General features: G+C 39.2%; 1 protein-coding gene across 1 annotated transcript in view; it reads right to left on the bottom strand.

Annotated features, from left to right (window-relative positions):
* Nucleotides 1–22,884, bottom strand: part of SDK1 (sidekick cell adhesion molecule 1) — a 985,027-nt gene that overhangs the window by 651,915 nt on the left and 310,228 nt on the right. The window contains exon 4 of the mRNA XM_026449463.2: nt 4,037–4,196. Within this exon, the coding sequence (XP_026305248.2) occupies nt 4,037–4,196 (160 nt within the window). The remainder of the gene's footprint in view (nt 1–4,036; nt 4,197–22,884) is intronic.

Genomic DNA, 22,884 nt, shown 5'->3' with positions numbered 1-22,884 from the left:
AGGAAGGAAGGAAGGAAGGAAGGAAGGAAGGAAGGAAGGAAGGAAGACAACATTTGAAATTCACTGTGCAATGCGTAATGCACACAGTAAAGAAAATGCTATTTTAAGTCAAAGCTAGAAAAAGTAAATGTATAGTATTTGCTCTTTATAGGTTTAGCATTTTCGTAACTGACACCAAAGTGGGGAAAAATAAAGGTTCTGTTAAGACGGGAAACAGCTACCATTTTCAGAAAGTATCCATGGTTTTTTCATGTGAAACTTAGAAAGGTCTCATGAAGGCTAACATATGATAAATGAAGGTGCTTATTGGAAGGAAGCAGAAGAAAGAGTAATTTGAAAAAATAGCATGAGATTTTTAGGCAGGTTTTATATCTTGAAAAAAAAAGGATAGCAAGATATGATAGATTCCTAATAACCCATCTCAGTGTCTGAGGCCTTCGTTGAACATAATATAATTTATCACAAATACCCCAATTTTTGCTTCAGAATCACCCATTCCTTATGTTTCCCGTGTCACAGTACTGAAGCAACTAGCTTATTTTAATGGTCCATATATAATGAGTCACTCCCTCAGTCTTGCTTCAATACCACCAGTGTCTTGTCTTCTTGTGTGTTTCCAGCGAACAAATAAGTTTGCGTGGGCAAGAAGAATGCAAATACAGTTCCTCCTCTTCCTGTAGTTTTAAGTTGACTGCAAATTGTCTTACCGTAAGTTTGAAAGGCAGCATATATAATAGCTTATTGTACATTTTGGCATTTAAAATAAAACTGTTACGCCATTTTTTTTTTTTTTAATTTTAATTTTGGAGATGGAGTCTCACTCTGTAGCCCAGGCTGGAGTGTGGTGGTACGATCCTGGCTCACTGCAACCTCCGCCTCCCGGGTTCAAGTGATTCTCTTGCCTCAGCCTCCCAAGTAGCTGGGATTACAGGCATATGCCAACCATACCCGGCTAATTTTTGTATTTTTAGTAGAGATGGGGTTTCACCACGTTGGCCAGGCTGGTGGTATTGAACTGCTGACCTCAAATGATCCGCCTGCCTCGGTCTCCCAAAGTGCTGAGATTACAGTTGTCAGCCGCTGTGCCGGGCCTACACAATTGTTTTAAATAGAAATGCTGCTTGCCTTATGAAGGTGTTATGTCCCAATAAACCTATCACATGTTGAAAATATCCTAGGTCAAACGTGTGTTTTACATACCTACCCTCACAGACACACGGCTTAGCCTAGCCTATATTAAGTATGCTCCGAACACTAGTATCAGCCTACAAATGGGCAACATCATCTAACACAAAGCCTGCTTTATAATAAACTGTTGAATATATCATGTGACTTACTAAATACTATACTTAAAGTAAAAAACAAGGGTTTCTCACTCACGTCAAGTCAAAAACTTGTTAACTTGAACCATCGTTAAGTTGGGGACTCTGTATGTTCAATAAAATAAAATGCAAATAATCGTTTCCAGACCCATATTATCCATTTAAAAATCGAAAGAATTCTTTAATAGTGGGAACTTGGATATTACTCTGTCTTACTCTGGCACCCCTGAGAGAGAGTTCCACAGGAAGACTCAGATACGGGACAGGTGTGCTTTCTCCTGGGATGGAGGAGAAATCACTATTACGGGTGGTGGGAGAAGAGAAACGGCGGCTTGGTGCCTACACAAAGGCATGTTCTTGGGGAATTCAATTTCAGAAAACATCCATGTGGAAACCGAAGATGTAGGAAACAATTCCTTTCCCACCATCCAAGGCGTGTAGCCTGGCTGCCAGGCCACTGCTACACGTTATCCATGTCGTGCCCTACTTCTTAGGAAGAACAATCTGGGTTCTTTGAAACCCCATTCCTTTCTTTCGGGGGCACACAAAACATGATGTAATTTAATTTTTATGAGACCCCTCATAAAAATGAGGGTGAGGTGGGCTTTATTATACTCATTTTTCAGATGGAAAAAGATCAACATGCTTAGATAACTTGTCCAAAGTCACACTGGTAAGCTGAAGAGCAAGTCCCTGAACTCCAGTCATCTGTCATCAGCCACTACTCAAACATGGTTCTCAATTCTAAGTTTTTTGTTTTTGCTTTCTTACACCCCTTCTAACAAACCGAGCCTTGCGATATCACATGTTAATAATGTATAGTGCTGCCTACGATCATTAGAGCCTTAAACACTCACAACACTCCAAATGAGGAGGGCTCTTTCCCATTCTGCAAACGCTTACAGTTCTCTCTTTACACTTATGGCAGGGCTCATGGGCCACCTGCCTAAAGTGATACCACCGCTGCTCAGGTGCAGTGGAGCTGGATTCCGCCAGTCCTGGGATTCAGGACTGTTTGATTTCAACATGCTATGATCTGCTACGATCAACTTCTCCCTGAGTGTAGATCCTCCGACAGGGTAGGCCCGATAATGTAAGCAGTCACACACTCCCTTGTCTAAAGCGTGGGTGGGTGATGGGAATGGGCAGAGCAAGTGAGGTGCGACAAGGGAGGGGCTGCCGGAGGGCACTGAGGAGAACCAGGGAGTGTCCGTGCCTTTGCTGGGGGCGGCTCTGCTCAGCCACCTGCTCCTGACTGGAGCTGCAGACTAGGCAGCCAAGCCTTCTGACTGCTCTACAGAGGCTGGGAAGCAAGGTTTTTACAGAAAATCTTACAACTGTCAAATGTTGGCAGCCAATAAAAAAATATGCTGTGGCTCACTCCTATAATCCTAGCAATTTGGGAGGCCAATGCAGGCACATCACCTGAGGTCAGGAGTTTGAGACCAGCCTGGTCAACACGGTGAAACCCCGTCTCTATTAAGAATACAAAAATTAGCCAAGGGGCTCACACGAGTAGTCCCAGCTACTCGGGAGGCTGAGGCGGGAGGATAGTCTGAAGCCAGGAGGTGGAGGTTGCAGTGAACCAAGATCATGCCACTGCATTCCAGCCTGGGCAACAAGAGTGAAACTCCACCTCAAAAAAAAAAAAGAGAGAGAAAAAAATGCTTTACGCATTCCCACATATATTTTTAATTGATTTTTAAAATACAAACACACACACACAACTGACACACACATAAATTCTGGGCAGGCTGAGTGTGGTTCCATGGACCACCATATCACAACCTCAGAGGTACAGAGAATGAGTGGGTGCGCTATTCCCCATTTTGAGAAGCTTATTAGTCCACTTAAAATGCCTCTGTACAGCCCATTCTTTACTTCATCTGAAGAACACGGCATCGCTGACTTTGCTAATGGCGAGGCCTCCTGGACTTTTCTGGCACGCCAGTTCTCCATCCTGCATGGAACTGCAGCATCTAATATTATCATCCTCACAAAGTATAGCCCTGGAAAGCTCTGAAGTGTGGTAAGACCCTGAGGCTCCAAAGGCTGTGCCGCTGCCTCCAGGTGAATCTTCACCTCAGTCTTATCCTGATCTCGTGCTCTGCCCCCAGGTTCAGGCCCTCTGTCCCCACATCATATCCACCCCATGTGCATCAGATCCCTGGTGCCTGGCACAGTGCTGGGCACATGGCAGGACTTCAATATATACTGTTTTTTTGCTGCTGCATATAGAGGCTGTACTCATGCCCATTCTCCATGATTCCATCCGTCCCTATCTCCACTTGAAAGCAGCTAGGAAAGATTTTCGCTGACTACTCAGAGCTCTAGATACCAAACTAAAGATCTGTTTCAACATTTGTGCCTAGATAGGAACAATAATTGTGGGCGGGGCTGTTGCCCTTGGAAAGTAAATGTATCATACTAAAGCTGTTACTGGCATTGCTGTGTAACCATAGCTTTTTGTTGCCTGACAATTTCACTAACGGGCTTACTTTTACAAATGTAATGATAGACTTCCTAGGTGTAAACACAACCTATACGAGAATAGAAAATCACATTCTAATTACATATTCAAATCTATTCGTTTAATCTTGAATGCATTAGAAATTCTATCCAGTATTTTCACTCATTGTGCTATGATGGCCAATAAGGCAAGTATTCCAAACACATTGACTGAAATGGGATCTTATTTTCAAGCAATCAATTACTTATATTCGCTGCTGTAGGTGGTGAGCTCGCAGCCATCGCGCATCCACTTGAACTCCAAAGGCCAGCTCCCTTCGGCAAGGCAGGTGAGAACAAGGCGGTTCCCTTCCAGGTGGATCTGTGGCAGGCCTGGCTCTGTTTTAAAATACGGAGCAACATCATCTGAAATATTAAAAAACAAAACAAAAACAAAACTGAAGTGCGCGTGAAAGTGGCACTCATCTAATTAATAAACCGATTATTTAAACAAACCTAATATTAAAACGAAAGTGATGGCTATTTGGCCCAATTAAGAAGTAAATAATCCTCTACCCCCTGGAAACATGCAATACCCCAGACAATATTTCAAAAAGCTGAAAGCTCAATGATACCCGCATTTGAAAGCAACTGACAGGTTCATCCAAGTTATTTCCACTTATGGTGAAGAGCTTATTGAAGGGACATGTCAGAAAAATCCCTGTACATACAAGCCTTTGGTTTTAACTAGGCAATCCATTTGCGAGAAAACAGTCAAATGTATGCGAGCTATAAAAGCGAAGTTACCTCTATAACCCTCAATTGGTTTTAAAAAAGTAGGATAAGCAAGATTAACATACAGACATAAAGGACATGAATCGCAATCTAGCTTTCCTTTCATACACACAAGGAAATGGTCTCCTCTGGTGACTTTCAATGGGATACAACACAGGAAACTCGTGGTATATTCACATAATGGAACAGCGCACGGCAGCGAGAATGGAGCAACAATTGCTACACACAGCAACATGGGTAAATCCCACACACGTCAAGTCGAGCGAAAGAAGCCAGACAGAATTTTCAAAAAAGCTGATAGCATGTGCCACTATTCAAAAGCTCATAAAAGTTCAGAGCCAGGTAAAACTGATCTATGGCGTCAGAGGTTAAGGATAAGGGTTACCTCTGAGGGACAGGATAGCGAAGGGGGTGAAGGGAATGGGACAGCTTATGAAAAGCAGGTCAAAATTTATTTCCTGACATGGTTACAAAGGTATATTTACTTTGTGAAAATGGATAGAATCCTAGATGTGTCCAGCTTTTGTAGATCTGTTTCAATGATATTTTTTAATATGGATGCAGCACACCTGGCTTCTAGCTCTAGCATCACTAATTAACTACATGATCCTCATCAGGACTTACAGGTTTTTGTTTCTTCATCAGCACAATAAACTGGATTATATGACTCCTCATTTTTCTACAAAAGTCCAAGATCCACCTGCATAATCAGCTTTCTAACTTTCATTCAGGCCTCCTCCCGTCTCTGCTCACACAGAGCACTCCAGACACACTTCACTTCTTGCACATTTAAACCCAAGCCATGCTCTTTCCCAGAGTTATGGTCTGAATGTCCCCTCCAAAACTCATGATGAAATGTGATGGCCATTATAACTGCAATAAGAGGCGGGACCTTGAAGATATGATTAGGTCATGCAGGCTCTACCTTCAGGAATAGATTAATGCTGATATTGTGGGACGGGGTTAGTTATCAAGGGAGTGGGGTCCTAATAAAAAGGATAAGTTGGGTCCCCATTCTCCTTCTGTCTCATGCACTCCCTTGACAGGATGATACAGCACAAAAGGCCTCCCCAGATGCACTGCTATGTTGCTGAACTTCCCAGCCTCTAGAACCATGAGTCAAATACACTTATATCGTTTTTGAATCACCCCGTCTGTTATAGCAGCAGAAAATGGACTGGGACACCTACTGTGGGGTGTTCGCACTTGGTCTTTCCTCCAACTAGGATGCTCTGTGCATGCTAATCTTTTCTCATCCTTCAGGTTAACTAAAGCTCCTCCCGCACAATATGCCCTAACAAGTCATTATGTTTATTCCATTCACAATACTTATCAGATTCTGAAATTAAAGTGTTTGTAGGTTACTCTGCATTACATTAGTCTTGATCACTTCTGAATTCCTAGCACCTAGAACAACGTCAGGAACTAAGGAGATATTTAATAAATACTTGTTGAATGAATAAACATAACACAAACATCAGCAATCGCTAGTATTTATTATTTACTATGTGCTGGAAACCATTCTAAATGCTATCTATCTATCTATCTATCTATCTATCTAAACTTATTTCTCACAAAAGCTCTACAAAATCAACGTCATCATTACACCCATTTTAAGAATGAATAAACAGAAGCATGGAGAAGTTAAATAACTTGCTCAATGCTACCCAGCCAGTAGGCAGTGAAGTCATGATTTAAATCCAGATAATCTAGCTCCAGAATCAACCAATTCTATATATTTTGACTCGAAGTGTCACATATTTCTCAATACGGAAAATTTCTTTTCAAGAATTCATACCCAACTTTAAATTTTTGGTAATTTATTTGTGACATTACTAAGTTGTTCTTATAAATTACTGTACATTTATTTTATTTTGTTTTTTTTTGAGACAGAGTCTCGCTCTGTCACCCATCCTGGAGTGCAGTGGCCGGATCTCAGCTCACTGCAAGCTCCACCTCCCGGGTTTACGCCATTCTCTTGCCTCAGCCTCCCGAGTAGCTGGGACTACAGGCACTCGCCACCTTGCCTGGCTAGTTTTTTGTATTTTTTAAGTAGAGACGAGGTTTCACCGGGTTAGCCAGGATGGTCTTGATCTCCTGACCTCATGATCCACCCGTCTCGGCCTCCCAAAGTGCTGAGATTACAGGCTTCAGCCACCGCATCCGGCCTACTGTACATTTAATAAACCTCAAATAGCATATTAGAAATGTTAACATTGAAACTAGTTGCACATTAAACTACAGTGTATAAACTGAATATATAGAATTTAAATATAAATATATAGGTTATTTTGTCATTTTGTTGATCACTATATTCCATCATAATCAGTATATTAGTAATACAATATTACCAAACTCTCACAAGTATTTATTCATTTATTCATTCAAATAAATAAATATTAAATTGCATTTATGAGTACAGCAAGAACTTACAGTAGGAGATTTAACCTAGTCAATGAGATGAAACGAAGGAGCTGAGAACAAAAAAGTTGGCAGCACTCAGAACACTTAAACAGGTCCTCTGCTAAGAGCAAACATGGCAAGTACCCTTGGACAGTATGAAGGACTGAACAGCAAGACTTGCTGCAGGTGCAAAGAGAGTGATTGGAAGGGGGATGAGCAGGGCCAGGTTGTGCAGGGCCTTGCAAGCAGGGTAAGCCCATGTTCCGGTTCCCATCCCATCCTTGCGTGATTATCTATGGCGCCTACCTCATATTCAAGTGTTCAAGTATTAACAACATGTGTGATCACCCTATTTATAACCTTGTAGAAAGTACTGTCAAGATCATGATGATGATAATGATGGTTAGCTCTTACTACAAAAGGACAGCCAGATGTGGTGGCTCATGCCTACAATCCCAACACTTTGGGAGGCTGAGGCAGAAAGATTGCTTGAGCTCCAGAGTGCAAGACCAGCCTAGACAACACAGTGAGACCCCATCTCCACAAAAAGTTTTTTAAAAAATTAACCAGTGTGGTGGTATGCACCTGCAGTCCCAGCTACTAAGGGGGCTGAGGTGGAAGGATTACTTGAGCCTAGGAAGTCAAGGCTTCAGTGAGCTGTGATTGTGTCACCGCACTCCAGTCTGGCAGCCTGGGTGACAGACCAAGACCCTGTCTCAAAAAGAAAAAAAAAAAAAGACAGCAAAAAGTCTTTGAAGAGGTTGTATGACTGTGTTGTTAAAAGAACATTCTGGCTGTTATGTGAGAAGAAATAAAAGAGGGAGTGGAGTAGTGGGAGGACACCAGTCCAGAGGCCACTGTAGTGATCTGCTTTAAAAAAATAGTTAGGTGGTAAAAAAAGATTCAGTGATAGATTGGTTATGGATGTGAGGGAGAGGGAGATGTCAAGAAGGATTCTTATGTCTCTGACTTGTACATCTTTCTGTTCAATAAACATGCATTGATTCTAGGTACCAGCCTCTGTAATCAGCATTGGGAATACAAAGTGTAAGACACAGTCGCTGTCCCTTAAGAGCTTATAATCTAGGTCTGATGCAGGAATATAAGTAGTAAAGTGTTAGATGCTGTGATAGCACATGTAACTCAAAGTCAGGAGTAGTCAAGCCTTGTCCTGTTCCAAGAGCTCCACCTGCTTCTGCTGCACCTGACATGTGCTAAGCTGTATTTCAAGTGCATTCTTAAATTTGATTGTAGCTGTGTGTCCAATTTCCCTTTTTGCTATGTACTTCAGCTAAAATCGTCTCCTCTTATGACCCAACCAGTCTAATAAAGCTGAACTGCAATGGAGGTGGCTTTGATCCTGTGGGATTTACTGAGCTACAGGCTTTATTAATGTCTTGCCATTTGCACTCTGTTTAACAATAGAAAACGAAATGCCACTTTATATAGTTCCAGGGTCCTACATAAATGAGTCATTAAAAAAAATACATCTTTTTGAAAGGGAAAAGCTTCAAGATAGAAGCTCAAAAATTTGGTTTTGGTTTTGGTTTTGCAATTTCGTTTTGCAATTGATAGACCATCATCAATTTAATATAGTATACAATGGATTTGAATTAAAATGATACTACAGCTCAATTTTTCATAGACTTTATAGTTAACCAAACATGTGGGTACTGTGAGCTAGTAGGAAAAAAAAAATGCTCATAAAGAATGGTTTCATATAGTTGGCAAGCAAATATCTTGAGATCCAAATGGCTGTAAAATTATGGTTAGCACAGACACTAACATTCATTATAAGGAGAAGGGAGGTGAAAATATGTCAATGCCCTGGAATTTTAAGCGTTCAAATTAAAATCATAACCACAAGTATTTTGACATAGATTAGCCAGTGTGGGGAATAGCACATCCCTGAGCCCAGCACTATCTACCACTGAAATACATACAGTAGGTCATCAAGTTAAAAGAAGGCATAAAGGTAACAAAACACAAAAACTTTGGGGACAGAAAGGGAGAAAGAAGGATCAGTATTTAAGAGTATTTAAGTCTGCACAGACCCCCTGCAAAAGCAATTATCTTTACATACTTTAATTCGGACAGAGAACATTCCGAAATGATTCATAAAGAAAATGATTGAGTTGCCGCTAAGGTAAAGTTATAAAACTTTGACCTGGGAAAAGCCAAGGGCCCACATATTAATCTTTGAGGGGTTTGTGTATTTCAAGTAATAATAGACATTCCCTTCCTCAGGAAAATGAGCAGACGTTAAGAATACTTCTATATTCTAACAATGAACATTAGAAGACCCTAGAATAAATTACTAAGGAAAAGTGAAATTTCCATTTTCATATAGAAAGTTTTCTATGTTTAAAATAGAACATAAATCCTTTATGAAAAAAGAGAGTTTCATCTGTCTAATATAGATTTAAGGTCTGCCCAACGGACAGGAATGGACCTAACATTCTCTCAAGACATCATAATTTTTAACTTTTAAGTTCAGGTTCAGCAGGATGTGCAGGTTTGTTACGCAGGTAAATGTGTGTCATGGGGGTTTGTTGTACAGATTATTTAATCACCCAGGTTTTAAGCCTGGTATCCATTAGTTACTTTTCCTGATCCTCTCCCTCCTCTCACCCTCCATGCTCCAATAGGTCCCAGTGTGTCTTGTTCCCCTCTCTCTGTCCATGTGTTCTCATCATTTACCTCCCATTTATAAGGGAGAACATGCGGTATTTGGTTTTCTGTTATTGTGTTAGTTTGCTAGGGATGGCCTCCAGCTCCATCCATGTCCCAGCAAAGGACATGATCTGCAGAGTTTTTATGGCTGCGTAGTATTCCATGGTGTATATGTACCATATTTTCTTTATCCAGTCGATCACTGATGGGTATTTGGGTTGATTCCATGTCATTGCTGTTGGAAATGTATGCGTCTATGTATCTTTATAACAGAACAATTTATACTCCTCTGGGTGTATGCCCAGTAATAGGATTGCTGGGCCGAATGGTATTTCTGTCTTCAGGTCTTTGAGGAATCACCACACTGTCTTCCACTATGGCTGAACTAATTGACACTCCCACCATTAGAGAAATGCAAATCAAAACCACAATAAGATACCAGTTAGAATGGCTGTAATTAAAAAGCCAAAAAATAGGAGATGCTGGAGGGGTTGTGGAGAAAAAGGAAGGCTTATACAACATCATAATTTTTTGTGAAGACGACACTTCTCTAAGTAAACTTTAAAGGTTTTCAGATCCAATGTAAATGTATTTCATGGTACCTTTCCAATGTGAGAATCTTCGGCTCATCTAGAAACGGACTGTGACCCATGTGTCTGCAGAGAAAAAATCATTCACAAGGGTGGCAGCTGGAGCCCATGAAGTGTGGAGGCAGAGCCTCATCCTGTGTCTCCTGGCTTCCCTAACATCAAGAAGGGGAGTCTTCCAGGGATTTTCACTGCTGTTCCACAACAGCTAAAATTAAGTCTTATCACCTGAAACCCTTCAACGGCAGAATGAATAGGAATCAACTGTGAGGTATCACGCAAGTTAAACTGCAAGTTCTTCCTTTGACTCTGCCCAAGAGAGCTTCCACTAGGATAATCATCACCTGTTCGAGAATGTGCCCTTTTCTCCCCCATTTTAAAGAGATAATGAATAAAGAAATAATCAACCTCCACTTAGCAGAAGAATCAACTGTACCACAAACAAGTTGGGGGTGGGGGAGTCTCTGAAGCCTGCAAAGTCCACGTGTCCTGGTGAAGTGACGATGAACTGTATTAAGCCATCATAATCAGCACCGTCAATCAGGTGCGAGTCCAGCCGGGAGGATCAGAATGCCAGCGTGAATGGAGCAATCAGCCAGGGCAGGTTCTTTATTACTGAACTCTGCTTTTGCCACAGCTGAATTTCCCAGGGCGACTAATCTTTCGGTTTAAACCACTAATCTTCCTTTCAAAACTTCTTTTATATCAAATTCAAACATTTTCATGCCCCAAGCTTATGAATTTACCATGAGCGAAAAGTTTTATTTTTCAAATTCCAGTGAGAAACAAAAGCACAGGGCAGAATGTATCATTTGTGAACAACTATTCTGAGAAATGTGGGTAGAAGATTCTTTTCTGGTAAGTGTAGTCTTTCAAATTTCAGCTGCTGGCAGTTCATTATGTATACCTATTGAAGCCAGGAATTTAATCTCACAGCGCAATGTGCTTTCTTCATAATAGTAATATCAATCTTTTTAAAGACAACAATTATGATTTTCAAAGGTATTTCTGGGGTAAGGTTTAAATAGATAACTATATATGTGCCACTCTAGTTAAATATGCAAATACAGACAGGTCCACATTATGATGCTGTAAGAGGACACTATGACTGGTTTTTTAATTTGATTTTTTATTTCCATAGGTTTTTGGGGAACAGGTGGTGTTTGGTTACACAACTAAGTTCTTTAGCGGTGATCTGTGAGATTTTGGTGCACTCATCACCTGAGCAGTGTACACTGTACCCAATGTGTAGGTCTTTTACCCCTCACCCCCTCCCACCCTTTCCCACAAGTCCCCAAAGTCCATTGTATTATTCTTATGCCCTTGCATCCTCACAGCTTAGCTCCCATTTATCAGTGAGAACATACGATGTTTGGTTTTCCATTCCCCAGTTACTTCACTTAGAATAATGGTCTCCAGTTCCACCTAGGTAACTGTGAATGCCATCATTTCATTTCTTTTTAGAGCTGAATAGTATTCCATGGTTGTACTAGTTTACATTCTCACCAGCAGCATAAAAGTGTTCCCTTTTCACCCCATCACCATGAACATCTTTTTTTTTTTTTTCATTATGGCCACTTTTGCAGGAGTAAGGAGTTTGAATTGTGGTTTTGATTTGCATTTTCCTGGATCAATAGCCATAATGTAAAAAAAATAAAAAAATAATAGATGTTGGTGGGGATGTGGTGAAAAGGGAACACTTTTACACTGCTGCTGGGAATGTAAACTAGTACAACCACTATGGAAAACAGTGTGAAGATTCCCTAAAGAACTAAAAGTAGAACTACCCTTTGATCCAGCAATCCCACTCCTGGGCATCTACCCAGAGGAAAAGAAGGCATTACACGAAAAAGAAACCTATGACTGTTTTAGGACAAAGTCCTCTATCTGATAAGCTAAAAAAAGGTAGTTAGGAACGGGCAGGTAGGACAAGGCAGTTCAGGCTGCACTTTCTGTCACCACCTGAGTAAATCATTTGGTTGTTAAATGTGAAGAAGAGGAGACGGTGCAGGAGGAGGAAGAGCCAGAGGAGAAAGGAGAAAAAGGACATAAACAAATGGTACATATTAATTCCCAAACTAGGTAATTCTCCCTCCAGCAAGGAGTTGGCTCTATTACCACAGCAAATTCCCAGGCTTCATTTTCTTAGCTTATCATAAATACTTCTAAATACTTCCCAGTGGTAGACTTTCAAATATACTTAGATGTACCATCATCTTCTGTGGATCTAAAAAAAAAAAAAAAAAAATCACCCAACTTCTCTGTATTTCACCTTATCTCTCTCTACTACTGCCTTGTAAAATAAGTATCAGTTCAGGATGAAAGGTAGGTACAATTGAACGAATATATATCTTATTTCAAACAATCAAAAAAAAATGCAAGTCAAAGATTGTGTTGCTTATTTTTTGATCTCACCATAAAGTCATCATTTTGTACTCAAAAGTTTGACTAAAAAGTATGGGATTTTCTCCAAGTACTTTCTCCCTGGTGTCCTCTCCATATCTGAGTCAGTCCATGTGAAAACAGAAAGCAGGAGAGTCCCTGAGATTTCCATTAAACAGCACTGTGAACAGTTTGCGTATGCAGTCAGCCAGTGGGGAAGTCAAACTGAGTATCTCTGTTTTCTCTGAAATCAATGCGAATTAACAGCATATTTAAGGAAACTCTTAAGGTAAACCTACCCTTCCAATATTTTCCTCTAAGAAACCATTCAAGCTTCCAGTGAGATTAATCCACAGTTGCAACTGATGGTAGAAACGTAAATGGCTATATTTATGTACTAGTTTTATCTTGCACTGTGCTAATCTATTTCAGTATATAAGTTAATAATAAGACACAGTGGGATAAATACAATTCCCCTGTTTCTCCAAACTGAAATAAGCTTTCAGCTCTCCAATATTTTACTTCAAAGCAGAAGTATACTAAATTGTCATTTCTATGGTTTGTAGTGAAAAAGTATGACCAACCAAAATAAGAGGAAAGTTATCAGGAGTAACCAACATTATTCTTGAATATGGCACAATATTTCTTTCAAAGATTCTTTCAAATAATCTTAAGAAATCAACTCTGCTTAAATAAAAAACTGAAAGGTCCAAGAAAAGAAACTCAAATATGATGTACCTTCTCCTGCTTAGCTGTTAGCTGGTGAGTTTAGGGGAAATACGTACTGCCATAAAAACTGAGATATAAAAGATAACCACATGGTGAAGATTTAATTTTACATCAAGAAATTATATGAGAAAAGAACTTGTAAGGACATCTAAGTTCAACCCGACAAAGCTTGTTGATTTCAGCAAAGTTACAAACCATAGAGGTTTCTCAAAAAGTAATCATATGGATTCGAGTTTAAAGCAAGGACTTTGGAGCCCTGGGTTCAAATCCCAGCTCTATGCCGGGTGTGATGGCTCCTGCCTGGAATCCCAGCACTTTGGGAGGCTGAGGTGGGCAGATCACCTGAGGTCAGGAGTTTGAGACCAGTCTGGCCAACATGGCGAGACTCCATCTCTACTAAAAACACAAAAATTAGCTGGGCATGGTGGTGTGTGCCTGTGGTCCCAGCTACTTGTGAGGCTGACGCAGGAGAATCACTTGAACCCAGGAGGCAACGGTTGCAGTGAGCCAAGATCATGCCACTGCACTCCAGCCTGGGTGAGGGAATGAGACTCTGCCTGGAAAAAAACAAAAAAAAAAAGGCTGGGCGCGGTGGCTCACGCCTGTAATCCCAGCACTTTGGGAGGCCAAAGCAGGCAGATCATGAGGTCAGGAAATCGAGATCATCCTGGCTAACAGAGTGAAACCCCATCTCTACTAAAAATACAAAAAATTAGTCGGGTATGGTGGCACGTGCCTGTTGTCCCAGCTACTTGGGAGGCTGAGGCGGGAGAATCGTTTGAACCCGGGAAGCAGAGACTGCAGTGAGCAGAGATCACACCACTGCACTCTAGCCTGGGCAACAGAGCGAGACTCTAAGAAAAAAAAAAAAAAAGAAAGAAAGAAAAAAGAAAAAGAAAAATCCCAGCTCTCCCCTGACTAGCTCTGTTATCTTAGACAACCTACTTAACCTCCTATGTCTGGGTTTCTCAATCAACAAAACAACAGCACCAACTTCTTCAAGAACAGCCGTTCTCAAAGTTTTTGGTCTCAGGATCCCTTTGCAACATACAAAAAAATTGAGGACCCCTAAATTCTTGTTTATGTGACTTATTTCTTTCCATATTTATATTAGAGTGCAAACCTGTGAACTTTAAAAAGCTATTAATTCCTTAAAAAATCAAAGTCATTACATTATGAATACCAAAGATACATTTATGAAAAACAAATATATTATCCAAAAGAAAACTAAAAATTCTTAAGAGTGGCACCGTTAAACTGGTTTTCAAATTTTTCCAGTGTCTAGCTTAATAAAGGACAACCAGATTCTCACACCTGCTTCTGCATTTAGTCTCTTGTATAACATGTTGTTTCTGTTGAAGGATATTAATAAAACACAGCCTCCCAGATACATAGCTGGAAAGGAGGGGAGTATTTTAATCGCCTTTTCAAATAGCTGTGAATATTTCTGTTAATACTGTAGTAAAACTAAACAAGTGTCAGTTTCTTAAAGGTTAGTTTCGATGCGGAATCTGAAACCCCATAAATGACACTCTGGTGCTTTGTTACATTAAAATCCTTTAGACTCTCTTGCACTTGGAATGGATCTTTTCCATACGCATGGCTTTCCCAGTTCGTTGAGTGATGCAGACCTTCCAAACGCTGACACGTTTCATTATACAGTGAAAAAATATCACATGTTAATACAGCTACCTATTTCATCAGACACCTTCTTAAATAATGGGAAAATGTCAAGCTCATGGTGGGCATATTCAAGATTTCCAAAATTCTAATTTTTACTTATGAACTCAATTTTTATCATTAGCCACAAATACTGTCAGTTGTTTTCATTGATACGACAGGCTTGTTTTCTTCATTTTCAAGAAAATCCTGCCAAATACCCAAGTCTAAATTACTATAGTATTTCTGTCAGTCACTACTTCAAGTAAAAATGGGGTGCCATGCAAAAAAGCAGCCAGTTCAGCTCCCAGCTCGGACAACATCCCAAAGCCTTTGCCTTGAGACAACCATTACATTTTGGTGTACAGCAGAAGAGTTTATACGTAATTCGCATTCTGACACAGAATATTTTTAAAATTTTGAGTCAAAGTTTAATAGAATTAATAATTTTTACTACTTTACGGCTATTTTTGAGACAGCTAGATTTTGCTTTTTACTCATAGGTGTGTGGCAGGGATGACCAACACACCAAGTGGTGTAGTTTGGCACCACTGCCGCGGGATATGTGCTCAGGTGCCTGAAGTTTTCTCATGTCTGCTTTTAAATCGTTGCCAAAAGCTCAACGAGGGGAGAAAGTACAAAGGTCGATTCGGATGAAACGCTTTTGGCCTTGTGGCCACCCCCAGCAAAGGTGCTCAGGGTCTGCCACAGGTTCTTGAACCACACTTTGAGAATTGCTGCTCTAGACTTTGTCTCAAGGATTAATTTAATGTGTGCAGAATGCTTATGCCAGCACCTGCTAGAAAAGCACAATCTATGTGTTAGTTCCGATTAAAACATATTGTCACAGAATGAAATTGCACCTTCCTACAGAATGCTGAATCTTGAACTTCATCCACGACACATTTACTTTTGGCTTTCTAAATAACACACATAAATCAGGCCTACCATCTTAAATGTCAATAACTATGAAGCCAAAGAAGTTGTTCAATTTAAAGAAAAGAAAGCATTCATATTTTCAATTACTTCAGAGTTCTGGAGAAGTCTAGATATTGATTTGATTATTTGCTCTGTCATCCAACAAATATTTATTAAATACCTACTAAACGTCTATGAAATGGGAATACAAATGAGAATTTTGAAAAAGGAACACGAATAGGATCACACCTTCATGGAGCTTATCTTCTAGTTCAGGGAGATAAACAGTAAACAAACAAAGAAAATATATAGTACAGTCGGTTTTACTAATGCACATATTTCTTTTATTCAAATCACTTCATATGTGGTTGAGAAACAGAAACTGATATTTGTATAACACAGAAGTTGTAGTGATTTACACCTTATTTCCCCCTGGAATATTAAGGATCTAAGGTTATCATGAACAAGCTTTATCATTTAACTCAAAGGTGAGCCTTAAAATAAAAGGAAATGAGTAGCAGCAGCAGCAGCACAACAAATAACAACTTTAAAAACTAAAAAAAAAAAAAGTACCTTCCTTTGTGTAGTGCAAGTAGTGACTAGTAGCCAGTTTAGGTGCTTCACAAACCACTTCACTTTCTACGACATGACACTATTGAGAGAAGATCAAGGTGCATCTTGGAAGCCCTTTCTCTTTTTATCAAAACAGCAAATCAATGAAGCAAGTTACTAGTAGTATTATTTCTTTATTAGTGTCCTGATTGCAAAATTCCAGAGATTTTTGAGGGTTCGTACCTAACACTTTTTTCATAAGTTCTGTTATTTTGGTATATGATTTCACAGAATGTTTTTTCAGGAACACACATATAGAATAATAAGAGAAACACCTCTATATAATGTAATGATAATGTTATAGAAAAAATAAGAGAAAGAAGAGGAAAACAGAAATCTGGGGAAGAAGTGGCAACTGTCAACAAGGAAGATCGTTTTAAAAAGGCCTCGTTGAGAATAGGACATCTGAGTAAGAAAGGGAAGGAGCTGAGGAAGGGGGTCATGCACTAAGGTATCCCGACAGCAGGAAAAGCAAGTACAAAGTCGCTGATGTGGGAGTCAGTCCGGTATGTCCTAAGACCAGTAGCGAGACCAGGGTGGATGAAGTACAGTGAGTGAGGGGGACGACATATGAGGGTAAAAAGTAAGAGAAAGAAGTCTTATGAGACCCTGGACTTACAAGGGACAATGGAAGCCAATGGGGAAATTTGAGCAAAAGTGTGATAGGTTCTGACTTCACTGGCTCACTACTCACTCCGCACTCAACTCTGCTGCAATTGGGCTACAAGGGCTGAAGCTGCGAGACCACTCAGGAGGCCATCTTGTTAATCCAGATGAGAAAGGATGGTCACTTGGTAAACTGGTTGCAGTAAAGGTGGAAATGGTTGGTCAGGCCTGGGGCCTACGGTAGGATTTATAGATACAGCGTGAAGCATAAAAGAAAAAAAAGAATCAATGACGATAACAAGATTTCTGGCCAGAAAAAAACAGAAAAATGTAGCTGTCATTTCCCGCAATGGGAACTCATGATGGAAGGAGCTGGCTCAGAGGAAAAGAACAAGAGCTCAGAGTTGAACTTAGGATATTTGAAATATCCACCAGACATCCACACAGAGCTGTTAAATTAGAAGTTAGATTCAGACAGTATATGTGATTTTCACAAAAATGCAAAATTAACACCTTGGAAATTAATATCTTTCAAAATTAACATCTGGCATTAGATAATTGGATCATTCCAAATCATAAATTTTATTTTAAAATATCACCAATTTAAAAAAATAAACTTTTGTCAGACATGAAACATACACATTAAGTAAACCAAAACAATTTGATGAGAAGTTAAAATGTAAATGTCCTAGATGATTTCAAAAACAAAGCTAAAAATAGAAATCATCTATCTAAAACAAAGATGTGCAAAAGCTCTGAAATAATTTTACTCTGACACATTTTAATTCTCATTTTCTTATCAAGTATACCCAGTTGGTATGTCAAATCTAATTACGTAATCAGACCCAGTGAAAATTACTCTGGAAAAAAAATTAAATAGTGGGTGACATTTCTATTATTCGAGATAGAAAAATGTACTGTCTAAATACATAATAGAATCAATAATCTGAGTGCGTAATTTTTAACCATTAAGCTGTACTGTAGTTTCCTTCCCAATAAGAAGGAAAAGTCAGCATCATTAGTAAACAGGAAGGTCTTGCATGCCTGAGCAATGAAGTAGGTGAAACTCAGCAGCTCACTGACGACTGTGGGCATTTTTTCCTTGAGAATATTTTTCCTTAAATGAAACATTATTTCTTCAAAGAATAAAACAATCTTATAAGCAGTGAGCTATATATGCTTTCTCCTTACAGACAGAATTCTACAGTAAATATTTCCTGACAGTCTAAAATTCCACAATATATCCATTTGGATTATTTAACTGTTCTTTCAAATGCCATTACCACAAGGTAGAAAAAAATTACCTTATAGAGTAGACATCACACCTTGGGTGGGTGTGGGGGTGTGTGTGTGTGTGTGTGGGTGTGTGCTTCTTGCGTTTTTTTTTTCCCCTCAAGTGCTACAGACCATTAATCAAGATAGAAAACATCCTAGACTAGTAAACAAAACTAAACAAAATTAAAAGAACTGAATTTATACAGAGTGTATCCTCTGGCCATAGTATTAATAGAATAAAACTAGCAAACAAAAACCAAAAGACAACGGGAAAATCTCCAAAGACCTGGAAACTGAACAACAGAATTTTTAAAAATAAACAAGTCAGAGAAAAAGTCTGGGGCCAGACACGGTGGCTCATGCCTGTAATTCTACAACTTTGGGAGGCCGAAGTGGGCAGATCACCTGAGGTCGGGGGTTTGAGACCAGCCTGACCAACATGGAGAAAGCCTGTCTCTACTAAAAATACAAAATTAGCCAGCTGTGGTGGCACACGCCTGTAATCCCAGCTACGCCAGAGGCTAAGGCAGGAGAATCACTTAAACCCAGGAGGTGGAGGTTATGGTGAGCCAAGATCACGCCACTGCACTCCAGCCCGGGCAACAAGAGCTAAACTCTGTCTCAAAACAGTAAGTCTGGAATTAAATAAAAAATATATAAAACAGTAACAATGAAAATACAGCATATCAAAATATGTGAGATGCAACTAAAGAAGTGTTGAGAGGAAAGTTTATAGCACTAAAATGCTTACACTAGAAACAAGGAAAAGCCTGAAATCAATAACACACCTTCCTACCTCAAAAGAAGGGAAAGAAAATTAAAGTAAATTTAAAGAAAGAAAACAATAAAGGTAAGAGCAGAATCAGTAAAAAGGGACAGAGAAAAGTAATTCAAAAAATAAACTGATAAGAAAGCTGGCTCTTTGAGAAAAAAACTGAAAAACCTCTAGCAGGACTAAAATAAATAAAAAGAGAGAAGCCACAAATCATCAACACCAACAATGGTATCACTACAGATCTTGAAGTCCTTAAAAAAGAATACTATGAACAACTTTAAGCTCACAAATTTAACAGCTTAGAAGATAGAAACCCATTCCCAGAAAACCACAAACTACTAAAATTCAGCCAAAATGAAATATTAATAGATAGTCTGAATAGTCCCATAACCAATTAAAGAAATTGAATTTATAATTTAAAAGCTTCTCAATAAAAATTCTCCAGACCCAGATGATTTCACTGGAGAATTCTACCAAACATTTAAAGAAGACTTAATACCAATGTACACAATTTTGTCCAGAAAATAGAAGAGAAAGAAACACCTCCCAATTCATTTCTTGAAGGCTATTACTACCTTGATATAAAATCCTGACAAAGATAATACAAAAAAGTAAACTATAGACCAATATCTCTCATAAACTTAGACCCGAAGATCTTCAACAAAATATTAGCAAATCAAATTCAGTAATGTATTAAAATAATGCATATACAACTAAGTAGAATATCTTCTAGGTACATAAGGCTGGTCCAACATTAAAAATATATACATAATTTACCACATCAATGGGATAAAGAAAAAAATTAGGTGAGCTATCAACTGAGGCAGAAAAAGCATTTGACAAAATCCAATATTCATGATCTAAAAAAAAATAAATAAATAAATAAATAAAAATAAAAAAAAAAATAAAAAAACAACCCACCAAATTAGGAATAGAGAGGAATTTTCTCAATCTTATTTAAAAATCTATTTTTAAAAACCTACATCGGCCGGACGTGGTGGCTCACACATGTAATCCCAGCACTTTGGGAGGCCAAGGCGGGTGGATCATGAGGTCAGGAGATGGAGACCACCCTGGCTACCATGGTGAAACCTCATCTCCACTAAAAAGACAAAAAATTAGCTGGGCATGGTGGTGGGTGCCTGTAGTCCCAGCTACTCGGGAGGCTGAGGCAGGAGAATGGCGTGAACCCAGGAGGCGGAGCTTGCAGTGAACCAAGATTGCACCACTGCACTCCAGCCTGGGTGACAGAGCAAGACTTCATCTCACAAAAAAAAAAAACAAACAAACAAACAAAAAAAAACTACCTCTAATATCATACTTAACACAGTTAAAGACAAAATGATTTTTCCCTAAACTTGGTAATGAATTGAGGATGTCTGCTCTCATCACTCCTATTTAACATAGTATAGGAAAGTCTCGCCACTGAATAAAAATAAATAAAAGACATACATACTGGAAGGAAAGAACTAAAATTATTATTTGTAGATGATGTTACTGTCTACGTAGGAAATCCCAAAGAAGCTAAACACTCACACTCACATTCACACACCCTTCTAGAACTAAGGAGTTGAACAAGGCTACATGATACAAGATCCACACACAAAATCAATCACATTTCTATAAACAATGAACATGTAGAAACCAAAATGAAACACATAATAACATTTACGATCACTCCAAAGAAAACGAAATACTTAGGTATAAACTTTAGAAATTATGACCTGTATGCAGAAAATTATAAAATGCTGGTAGCAGAAATCAAAAAGACTGAATTAAATGAGGAGACCTACCATGTCCATAGAATGAAAGACTCAACATAGTTAAAAATGTAAAATCTATGCAACCAGACACTCAGGTGTAATGGAATTATTGTCCAAATACCAGCACTTTTCATTATAGATATATACAAGATTATTCTACACTTTATATGAAAAAAGGAGCTAGAATATCTAAACCAATTTTGCCAAATAATAAAATATGAGGAATCGCTCTTCCTGATCTCAAGGTTACTATCTAGCTACAGTAATAAGGACAGTATGGTATTCATAGAGGGATCACAGACATACAATAGAGAGCTGGCAAACACTCAACACAAGGCAACCAACTGACTTTCGAGAAAAGTGAAAAACAAATTCAGTGGAGGAGGGACAGACTTTTAAACAAATGATGCTGGGCAACTGAATATCTAGAAGGCAAAAAATTAAACATTGACCTAATCTTCACATCTTCTATACAAATTAAATCAAAATGGACCATGAACTTAAATGTAGAACCATAAAACATTTCAAAAAAAATGGGAGAAAATATTTGTAATGTGGGGCCAGGCAAAGACTCTTAGACCTGACATAAAAAGCATGATGCACGGCCGGGAGCAGTGACTCACGCCTGCAATCCCAGAACTTTGGGAGGCCAAGGAGGGCGGATCACGAGATCAGGAAATAGAGACCATCCTGGCTAACACAGTGAAACACCATCTCTGCTAAAAATACAAAAAAAATTAGTTGGGCACGGTGGTGGGCACCTGTAGTCGCAGCTACTTGGGAGGCTGAGGCAAGAGGATGGCGTGAACCCAGGAGGCAGACCTTGCAGTGAGCTGAGATCGCACCACTGCACTCTAGGCTTGGGCGACAGAGCAAGACTCCATCAAAGAAAAGAAAGAAAAGAAAGAAAGAAGCATGATACACAAAAGAAAAATGACAAATTAAACCTTATCAATATTAAAACCTTCTGCTCTTCAAAAGACTCTATGGAGAGATGAAAAGACAGGCACAGATTAGGAGAAAACACAGGCAAACCAATTATCTGAAAAAGAACTAGCATCTAGAATATACAAAGAATCCTCAAATATTAGGAGCAGGAAACAAACAATCCAAATAGAAAAAGAGCAAAAGATATAAATAGATATTTCTCTGAAGAGAATCTACAGATGGCAAATCAGCACATGAAAAGATGTCCAATATCATTAACAATTAGAGAATCGCAAATTAAACCACCATGAGATATCACCACACATCTATCAGAGTGGCTACAGTAAAAAACAGCGAGAACACCAGATGCTGGTGAGGATGTAAAAAAAAAAGGGCGGGGGGGGGGAGCAGGGGGTTAGTCCCACATTGCTGGTGGCTATAAAGAGTACTACAGACACTCTGGAAACAATATTGGTGGTTTCTGATAAAAGCAAGCATACAACTACCGTGCAACCCAGCAACTGTACTCTTGGGCATTTATCCCAAAGAAATGAAGACGTATGTTCACATGGAAACCTTCCTAGATAGCAGCTTTGGTCATGACAGTCAAAAGCTAAATACAGCCCACATGTCCTTCAAAAGGTGAATGGTATACAAACTGTCATACGTCCACACCACGGTTTACTACTCAGTAATAAAATGGAACAAACTATTGATACCTGCAGTAACCTCCATAAATTTGCAGTGAATTTTGCTGAGTGACAAAAATGTGATCCCAAAAGGTCACATTCGGTGTGATTCTTTTTATATAATATTCTTGAAATGACAAAAGTATAGAAATATAGAAAGGATTAGTGTTTGCCAGGGCCAGGGAGGGGACAAGGGAGATGAGGAAGGTGTGACAATTAAAAGGCAACGCAGGGACCTTGTATTGAGGGAAATATTCCGGTCTTGACTGCCCTAATGCTGGTGTCCTGGCTGTGATAATGTATTTTACTTTTGTAACATGT

The sequence above is a fragment of the Piliocolobus tephrosceles genome, chromosome 8, assembly GCF_002776525.5.
Source record: "Piliocolobus tephrosceles isolate RC106 chromosome 8, ASM277652v3, whole genome shotgun sequence".
In the NCBI taxonomy this organism is placed as follows: Eukaryota; Metazoa; Chordata; class Mammalia; order Primates; family Cercopithecidae; genus Piliocolobus; species Piliocolobus tephrosceles.
Note: the sequence above shows the minus strand (reverse complement) of the source record. Positions and strands in the feature narration are given on the sequence as shown.